The following is a 9765-nucleotide window of genomic DNA, read 5'->3' on the forward strand; positions in this document are numbered from 1 at the left end:
CCTGTCTGCCTGCCTGTCTCTCTCTCTCTGTCTGTCTGTCTCTCTCTCTGCCTGTCTGTCTCTCTGTATCTCTCTGCCTGTTTGTCTGTCTGTCTGTCTCTCTGTCTGTCTGTCTGTCTGTCTCTCTGTCTGCCTGTCTGCCTGCCTGTCTCTCTCTGTCTGTCTGTCTGTCTCTCTCTTTGTCTGTCTCTCTCTCTCTGTCTGTCTGTCTGTCTCTCTGTCTGTCTGGAAACATCAAACATGGAAGAAGAGTTTAGATTTTGGTGGTGATCGGGTCAAAGGTCACTGATCAGCCCATGCTCTAACTCTGCAGCTGGACACTTCATGGGTCAAGGGTGATCCCTATTGATTTCAAGGTGACAGGGTCAAAGGTCAACATCACAACTGACCTGGTGCTCTGACTCTGCAGCAGAGTAATGTAAGGATGTCAAACTGCACAGCTGGACACCTCATGGGTCAAAGGTGATGCCTGTTGATTTCTAGGTTCATGGGGTCAAAGGTCAAAGGTAACCCCTTCGTTAAAAACTCGTCTCTGCTCCTACATGTGACCTTTTAGTGTCCGTTGGTTTGTCTGTCTGTCAGCAAAGATCAGGTAAAAACTAAAGAACAGATCTGCATGCAGTTCAGGAAATTCTGGTGCTGATCCAGATTATGATCCAGATTATGATCCAGATCCTGCTTCTGGTTTACAAATATTTTCATCATAGAAAAATCTAATATATGATTTAATTCCTACAGAGACATTCTTCTGTTTGAAATCTTTGTTAGCTTGCTCTGTTTTTAGCTTCTTAGCTTTTAGCTAATGTTTTGCTTCTTTTAGCTCTTTAATAGAGTATTTAAATTGAACCTTGTGCAGCTCTTTGTCTTTAAAATGTGCTACAGAAATGAACTTTAACTGATTACCTACCGAACGTCAAGCTTTCAGCTCACAGGAAGAAATCCTAACATCAGCCTTCACTCAGGTGTCGGTGGGTTTTTACCTGAACTTTGTCTTCATCAGATATGAAAAGTAAACATCTATAAAGTCCCGATTCATCAGGAAACACCCAAACTTTAATCTGCCAGCTTTTCTTCTCTGAAGGATTGATGTTTCTGTCACCGCCTCACGTGTTTAGTTTATCAAACGTTCCCTGAACTAACCTGCCGTCTCAATAAAGAGTGTTTGCCAAAGAAGAAAATCTGGATGGTTTCCTGAGCCGAGGATAAAGGCTGATTGTTTCTTTTTGTCAGAGTCGTTAATCAGAAGGGTGTGGAGCTGCTGGTGTTAGCTTAGCTGCTGGTTTTCATCACCTGAGAGGAGAAATATCACAACTTTTACTGGTTTATAACAAACTTTCAAACTTTGCACAGATGTGGAAAACATCTGGCTGCAGCTGATTGTGAGGATCAAAAATCAGGATATTCTGATGAATTCATCTGTAGCTAAAAAAAAATCTGAATTGACTGCTGACATTGAATTAGAATAAATTAACTGAACTAGAAGCTAAAATATGTTACCAAACAGTAGCTAAAAGCTAAAATTAGCTGAAGAAGACAGAAATGGAGCCAACATGTTGAAGAGAACAGACTTATGAAGAAAATGTTTTGTATATCAAGTTAAATAGTTCAAAGTGTAAAAGTTCCTGATGGAGCTAAACATTCGATGGTTAAAGAAATGGATCTGAGATGTTTTTATTTTATAACTTTGATGAGAAATAAACCCTTGTTGCTGCTCCACACACGCCGTCCCTTCAGCTGAGGGCCACTCCTCTGCAGGGCCAAAGGTTCAGTTCCTCCAAAGCAAACATCCCGGAGCTTTCTGGGTTTGGTCTCCTCCCTCCTCACCTGTAAAAGGTGAGATGTCCAGCAGGGATCGGGGTTTCGTCTCGTCTCCAGCTGCTGCCATGTTTGTTGCTCCTGCAGGATATCAGCCCGTTTACCACCCAGTAAGTACCTGCTCAGGATTGAGTCACCGGCTGCTCCTGTATTAATACTTTATTGTGTTAAAATGATGCTGTCAGCGTTTAGACTCATTCTGTCCTCAAACAGCGACTGGTTTGTTAGTTTATGTTGAATTCAGTGAATGATTTCTGTGCAGAATATTCCTTATCTTGGTCCCATTAATGGGGGTCTGAGGGACGGGGTGTCCATCTACATCCAGGGCGCCACGCCTAAAGACATCACCAGGTGATTTCATAAAATCCTAATTTTTCTTCTTTAAAACGATCCCTGATCACAGCAGAGGAGAAGTTTTATCTCTAACTCGTGGTTTAAACGTGTATGTTGAGAGGTTTATGTTTAATGATTTCAACTAAAAGGGATTAAAGAGTTAAAAGATTTTAAATTCTAAATTTTGGAGCTGAATTTCCACTGAACAATGTGAAAAGGTGTCATCCGTTACAAAGACTGACATATTTTTTACATATTTTAAAAGATTTGAGATGAAACTTGGTCCTCGAGGGCCACCGTCCTGCAAGTTTTCCTTGTTCCTCTGCTCCAGCTTACCTGATCTGAATCAGTGGATGATTAACAGGCTTCTGCAGAACATGAAGAGGTGATTTAATCATGAATCAGGTGTGTTGGAGCAGGGAAACAGGTAAATCATATAGGATAGTGGCCTTCAAGGACCAGGACTGCCCCACCCCTGATTTAGAGTTACCAGTGAACCTAACCTGCACGTTTTTTGGTCTGTGGGGGGAAACCGGAGTAAAGCACAGGGAGAACATGTAAACTCCACCCAGAAAGGCTCCAGGGCGGGAAGCAAACCTGCAACCTTCTCTCTGGGAGGCGACAGTTTTAAACACCTACCAAGAAAACTCGATTTGTTTTAAAGGGATGGTCCCACCAGATACTGCACCTGTTTTAAAGGTTCAGTTTGGTGAAACTTTTTATCTTTACTGTAAACCTGTCACCTCTGAGAACATGGAGGTCCACCTTGTGTAATCTCACCTTTTATCGCCCATCTGCCTCTTTAATTCATGTAAATGTTTCTCAGGTTGTTAACAGAGCACACAGAGGAAGGCAGCTTCTCTTTTTATTACATCCTTTGGTTTTTCTGCGCTCCGCCCGCTCTGTTTACTCTTCCTCAGTTTAGTCTCCAAACGAACTCATCGGGTGCTCTGACGTCGGGTCTCACAGGTTCTTCATCAACCTCCTCTGTGGAGACTCAGAGTCCAGCGACATCGCGCTGCACTTCAACCCTCGCTTCGACGGCTGGGACAAAGTGGTTTTCAACTCCCGTCAGGATGGGTCCTGGGGGTCGGAGGAGAAGATCCGCAGCATGCCCTTCTCCAAGGGCAAGACCTTTGAAATGGTCGTCACGATCAGCTCGCAGGGATACCAGGTTCCAACACACACACGCACACACACACACACACACTAAGTGGGATGATGTTGTTTAAGCTGTCATCATCACCCGGCGTGTCTCTGCTGTAGGACTGATGGTTTTACCTCAAATCCTCCCAGAGGGCAAAGGTCACACACCCAAACTCTCATTGACCTCCATTGGAGTCGAATCTTCTAAACTTGTCATATCTTCTACATAAAACACCACAAACACATCAAATATGACCTGAGTTGACCCGACGCTTCTGTCACTTCCAGGTCAGGAGCGTTCTCAACACAATTTCTAGTTTTCACGCAGCGACTGTTTGAGGCTTACTTTTTACTCCGCGTTCCTGTCCTCCTAAAAGCCACAGACCCAAATGTGTGGTTACCATGGTACCACATGCCACCTTTGATCTTGGACCTCTTTAATCTACATCTACAGATTGTACCTCAAAACCGCGGCCATTTTGTCACCTTAGGTTGTTACAAAATAAAAGTCTGAACTTCCTGTTGGGCTTTAGAGAAGGAAGCTGATGGATGTTGGAGTTTCAACATTTATCCCCAGATTTTCCAGATTTCTGAATTGTAAAGAGGAAGTAAGAGAATCCTCCTCTGTAGTTTGGATCTGGGTAACTGATGTTTGACTGATTCTGTTTCAGATTAAAGTCAACGGGAAGGACTTCTTCACGTTTCCGCACCGTATGCCTGTGGAGCGAGTTCGTTCCATCCAGGTTTCAGGAGATGTTTCCATCCAAACGATTAACATCATGGGGGTGAGTCCTGAAGCCTGAAGCTCCTAAATGAGTGAGGGAATAAATCTAAAAGCAGATTTCAGTTTGAGAAGATGTTTCTCTCTTTGGTGTTTATGGTCAGTTTATCCTGAAAACACTGAATAATTTGTTTTGAATTCATATCCAGGGTGGCTGTCATGGTGGCGTAGGAGGAGGAATTGGAGTGAGTCCAACCTAGTTGTTTTCAAAAGTTTTAAATCTAAAATAAAACCCTTCCACATATTTACATGCTCACCCCGTTCCAACAGGGAGGATATCCAGGAGGTGACATGGGGGTGAACACATACTTCCTTTTTTCAAATGAAGCCACATTTATTTACTGTACAATAATCTGATAAATGGGCCTGAAACTTGTGCTTCTCTGCAGGGAGGATATCCAGGATGCCCCGGAGGCAACATCGGGGTAAAAAATACTTTAACCAGTCAGGCTTTTTAATGGTAAAACGACACTAAACACTGATAAATGTTTCCAAACAGGGAGGATTTCCAGGATCACATCTGCCGGTAAACTCTCAGCTCAGTGACATCTTTATCTCCACACTTTTTTCTGTTTATTTAATTTTATTTTCTATCTGTGAATCTGGTTGTAGGGGATGGATGGACAACCAGTCTACAACCCGGTAAGTAAAACATGTTTTCTACTTATTTTGCTGTTTAAATCATTGGTTCCCAAACTTTTCAGATCTGACCCACAAAAAAAATCAGCAACTAAGATTTAAGAGATCAACTATCTCTGGTTAAAGTGAACAAATGATGTCAAAAAACAAAAACAAATAAATAATCTCAGCCTAAACATTCGTTATCAAATCAGTTAATGTTAAATGAAGTAAAAGGTTGTTTTCTGTGTTTTAAGCCTGTGCCGTACCGCAATATGATCCCAGGAGGGATGTACCCTAAGAGGACCATCATCATCAGAGGCATGGTTCCTTATGGAGCCACCAGGTGTGTGTGTGTGTGTGTGTGTGTGTGAGAGCTGAAATCATTGCATCAAACGACAGCTGACACACACCTTCTGTTGCAGAATGGGGTTCAACTTTGTGGTGAGTCGATCCCAAGACATCGCCTTCCACATGAACCCCAGAGTGAAGGAAGGCGTCGTGGTGAGAAACAGCCGGACTGGAGGGAAGTGGGGCACCGAGGACCGAGAGCTCAGCAAGAACCCCTTCATGGAGGGACAGTACTTTGATGTAAGAGACGTTCCCATCCAGTTTTAGGTTGGTTTGGATGGTTTCTTTGTCCCTGTAGGTACCAGGTACGTACCAGGTACCTGTGACCACCAGGCTGTATTATGAAGTGAACATATGTACCCTGTACTCACAAGGGTACTGGTTAAGTACCAGATAAGTACCAGGTACGCACCCTGTAAGTATAAGGCAACAAGTACCAAGTATGTAACATACCTGTTAGTCCCAGGTAGGATCTGTGTCACGTCTTGCTCCGGTTTTCTCTGTGGTTGAGTTTCTGGTTTGTCCTCAGATGTCGATTCGTTGTGGGAACCAGAAGTTTAAGGTGTTCGTGAACGAGCAGCATCTGTTCGACTTCTCCCACCGAACATCCTTCTGTGAGATCGACAAGCTGGAGATCGAAGGCGACGTTCAGATCTCCTACATCCAATTCTGATTCCTCGCACCACTCTGCATCTTAACTCGTCGAATAAACCTGTCAACAAGATGTCTGATTAAATAAGAATAAAGCTGCCTGAAGGGCTCACAAAAGGAGGTGCTGTTGAATTTTCTTTATTTCTTTTGCGAAAATATTGTAGAAACTGTATAAAAATGCTTACAAATCATGGCTGTGACCATAAAAAGGCAGTTATAAAACAATATTCCCTTAAAAAGAATATAAAACACCAAGAGAGACACAGTAAAAACACATTATTATTTATAAAATGTAAAAATACTGGCTCTTTGAAGGCACTTGGTAAAGATGTGAAATTCTTCAATTTAAGGCTGATCTGACTTAAATCATAAAAATGAGAATTTCAGTTCTTGCTGAAAGATGTTTTGGAAAAATGAGGAGTTTCTTCAGCACCATTTTCTGTAATTCACCACGTAAACAACAGTACCGAAGGCTGGTCAACAAAAACAAACTTTATCTTTACATGGAAATGTTTTTTTTATGTACCTCTGATGCTTACAAAGAAACACAGCACTTTTTCTGCTCCCCAAACTAAAACCAACTATTTACACACAAACAAACAGAAAATATAAGTGCACGCTTGTTGCAAAGTTCCAGCTGGTGACTTGGTTCCAGCTGCCGCGTTTTCCTCCTCGACGTTCCCGGATCTGATCCCGTTTACTCCCAGGACCAGAGAGGAACGATGCTTTCACATCAGGATTCCCAACTTCTGCTTATTTACAGACAAAAACCTGGAGGATCTGTTTTCGCCCAGGCTTTGTTCTCTGGCGTTTCGATGAGGAGCTTCAGCAGAATTTACCAAATAAAGTCAAAAACGCAAAAAAATATATAATTCATAAACAACTGTATAAAAAAAAAAATTAGTGCAAAGTTGTACAAACACAAAAATCAGCATAAAAACCCAAAATGTGGAATAACACTGTGCTTGAGATAAAAGCAAACTCATTGTTTTTCCTGTACCTCTTTTATCCGGACCTTTATGAATTAAACAGAACCTTCAGATCCAGATTTAGTCTCCGGTTCTTCAGTTTGGACACAGAAATCAGTAAATCTCTCAACGCAGAACTAAAAGGACTCCAGGAGTTCATGGACTCAGGTTTTTAATTCTCCATCATTAGTTTTCTTTGATTTATTTTGCTTTTGGGAAAACTTTCCAGATTTTCTGAAAGACGACTTTTACCTTTTTTTTCTGCAATGAAACATTCTTGAAGTTCTGTAACGCATCGGGAGCATCTGATACACTTCATGGGGGGAAAAAAAGGCTTTTGGTGTTTTTAAAAAGTTAAAAGTTTATCCTAAAATGAATCTTAAAGAGAGACGCTTTGTTCCGTCTGTGGCAGTGTCGGAGCTGGTTACAGGTTTGAAACGAGATTAGTTTTTGTAGCTTAATCCCCCTCCAGGATGGAGTTAGTAGGAAATGTTTTATTGCTAAAGAGACTCAGGTCCTGTTCACACCTGGCACTAAAAGCCATCGTCAGGTCTGAACGGCCTCGATGAGCTCTGACGGTGTATTCGCTCAGATCAACCTCCCGAGGTGGTTTGATAGTCTGAACATAATCCGTCCTGAGCCGAGCTGTCGGACCTACTGAACTGACCGGACCCCGAATGAGCAGAACAGCTGTTTCCAGGATGTTTTGGGGTAAAAAAAAAAAAAAAAAAAGCCTCAGCTGATCGTAATTCAAAGATGTTTAAACAGATATCCGTGGAAATTGTTTATCAGACTGAATCCTAATAAAAATGTCTGGATTGTATTAATCAGAGTGGATCTCAGGATGTTGTATGGAGGAGTTTCTCTTCAGTTTAAGTTCGCTCTGATTGTTTTTGGGCCCGCAGTGGTCACTGTAACCTATAATATACAATCTGAGCAGCGTTAAACTTTCTAATATTCACCTAATTAAAGTCAGAGCTGATGCTTTAACTGTGGTTTTATTTTACAGGTTAAAGCTTCATTCTTTGACGCTTTAAGTCAATAATAATTTATTCCTCACATGTCGTGTCTGTTTTAAGTAATAAGGCTCATTAAGAGTGTTAAAATGTGACTCAGATGGATCTGAACCGTGTCAGTGTTAAAAACAATCATATAGTTCAGATACCTGAATGTGTGTCTGCATACAGAGCAGGTCGCTGACATCACATTTACCTGCCAGGTGTGAACGCTCCCAATCAGAGCTGATCGTTTACAATCAAATCACCTGAGGTGGCTCTCAGTGCACAGTCTGAACAGGCCCAGAAAGTTCTCTGATTGTACCGAGAGGCTGTGGAAACCCTACACTCACTTGGAAATGTGCTCGTCATATAAAAGTTGGGGTTTTAATGAAAGGAAAATCCAAATCTTTTACTTCCTTTGAAGACCTTTTGTGCAAACACCTGTTTGGAGAGGCACAGTGCTTCTTGCAGTCAGTAGCAACACTCTGCAGGACTCTGAGGACTCTGAGGACTCTGGGTCTTGTTCCTGGACTTGGACAGCCCACGTTGGCAGTGAGTTTAGAGTGAATGTGTTCACTGCCAGGGCATTTTCCTGGACCTGTCCCGGTCCTCCAGCAGCTCGGAGGTCAGGGTGGGAGTTGGCGTGCGGTTGGGTGTGTCGTGGCGGGACGGCTGCAGAGGCAGCGTGGCCGTGGAGGACGACACGGGCATGTCCAGGCTCTCCAGGGACTCACAGAGGGTCCGGTTGGTCTCGTGTCGCGGACAGAGGACGTAGCGGTTGGGCTGGTGGACCTCGGCCGTGGTCACGGACTCCAGTCCCTTCAGGCAGAGAGGTGACGGACCTCTGATGGGGTCGCGGCCGCCGACGGCCCCGAGCTCCCTGGGAGACTCGTCCATGTTGACGTAAAGGATCTCGTCTGGGTCCTGGGGATCCGGCAGGTCATCGAGGGCCTTTTCCAGCTCGCAGCGCAGGATCTCAAAGGACGGACGGTCCTTCGGGCTCAGCAGCCAGCAGGAGAACATCAAGGAGTAGCTGCAGAGCACGAAGACAGGATCAGAATCATGCAACTGTCTTCTGCTTTCATAAAACATGAAACTGCTCAGAAAAGAACATTTAAGAGACACAGAAGCACTCCGGACATGAGGACTCATGAGGGAAGGTGACAACACTCACATGGAGTCCAGACAGTCTGGAGGCTGTTTGAGACGGTTTCCTTGTCTCAAATAATCATAAATCTCACTGTTTTCCACCCCGGGGTAAGGCGTCTGCCCTCGAGTGGCAATTTCCCACATGGTGACTCCAAACGACCACTAAAGAAGGAAAGGATTCAGAGAGACAGTTTTCAAACTTAACTCCACTATTTGAACATATCATTTAGATAAATTTCACAGCTCTGTGTGTGTTTTTGGTCAAAAGAATGTCAACAGTTTCCAAATCAACATTCACTCTCATGAAGACGGACACCTAGGACACTAAAATATGCATGAAATACCGTTTCTCTATTTCTATTTAAGAAGAAAACAGCAAAGATTAAATAAAACGGAGCATCCTTCAAATAAGCTAAGCTTTTCCTGGCATGAAACTAACCACGTCGCTCTTCGTGGTGTAAACTCGGTCGGCCAAGCTTTCGATGGCGATCCATTTAACGGGCATCTTGGAGATCCGGCCCTGTCGGTAGTAGTCCCCATTGTAGATCTTCTTGGAGAGGCCGAAGTCGGCAACGCAAACGTTCATGTTTTCATTTAACCTGAGAGACGAAAGAGAAACCAGAGTTACTGGAAGTGATGCGTTTGTGGTCCTTTATATCAGATCAGCTTTTATTTTAAGGAAACTCTGCAGTTTTACTTCTTAAAAAAAAGATCTTTAACGTCTGCATGACGGCTAAGAAAAGAAAGAATATGAGAGACATTTTCTCCACAAATCCTCCTGTCCTCCTGGACAAATCCACAAGTCCTCCTGTCACATCTGGACCTTCTGCCTCTGTCCTCCTGTCACATCTGGACCTTCTGTCTCTGTCCTCCTGACACATCTGGACCTTCTTTCTCTGTCCTCCTGTCACATCTGGACCTTCTGCCTCTGTCCTCCTGTCACATCTAGACCTTC

At 43.3% G+C, this 9765-nt stretch overlaps 2 protein-coding genes across 2 annotated transcripts in view; one reads left to right on the forward strand and one right to left on the reverse strand.

Annotated features, from left to right (window-relative positions):
• The first annotated feature begins 1677 nt into the window (after window positions 1-1677).
• Window positions 1678-6595, forward strand: LOC108244677 (galectin-4). Its single transcript, XM_017431071.3, has 12 exons — window positions 1678-1925; window positions 2078-2166; window positions 3118-3322; window positions 3966-4079; window positions 4225-4260; window positions 4346-4372; window positions 4465-4500; window positions 4575-4601; window positions 4688-4717; window positions 4951-5039; window positions 5119-5284; window positions 5574-6595. Exons 1-12 carry the CDS (start codon window positions 1839-1841, stop codon window positions 5715-5717), a joined length of 1050 nt encoding a protein of 349 aa, XP_017286560.1. The 5' UTR covers window positions 1678-1838; the 3' UTR covers window positions 5718-6595.
• LOC108244676 (tyrosine-protein kinase receptor UFO) overlaps window positions 5818-9765 on the reverse strand; it is a 40985-nt gene continuing 37037 nt past the window's right edge. The window contains exons 18-20 of the mRNA XM_017431070.2: window positions 9250-9409; window positions 8836-8972; window positions 5818-8694 (exon numbers count right to left, since the gene is read on the reverse strand). Of these exons, the coding sequence (XP_017286559.1) occupies window positions 8235-8694; window positions 8836-8972; window positions 9250-9409 (757 nt within the window). The 3' untranslated portion in view covers window positions 5818-8234. The remainder of the gene's footprint in view (window positions 8695-8835; window positions 8973-9249; window positions 9410-9765) is intronic.

This window comes from Kryptolebias marmoratus, linkage group LG2, assembly GCF_001649575.2.
Source record: "Kryptolebias marmoratus isolate JLee-2015 linkage group LG2, ASM164957v2, whole genome shotgun sequence".
In the NCBI taxonomy this organism is placed as follows: Eukaryota; Metazoa; Chordata; class Actinopteri; order Cyprinodontiformes; family Rivulidae; genus Kryptolebias; species Kryptolebias marmoratus.

Coding starts and splice junctions, on each gene's coding strand:
- LOC108244677 (XM_017431071.3), top strand. CDS start 1,839: ATGTCCAGCAGGGATCGGGGTTTCGTCTCGTCTCCAGCTGCTGCCATG. Junction 4,080..4,224: donor AAACGATTAACATCATGGGG/GTGAGTCCTGAA, acceptor ATTCATATCCAG/GGTGGCTGTCATGGTGGCGT. Junction 4,501..4,574: donor GCCCCGGAGGCAACATCGGG/GTAAAAAATACT, acceptor GTTTCCAAACAG/GGAGGATTTCCAGGATCACA.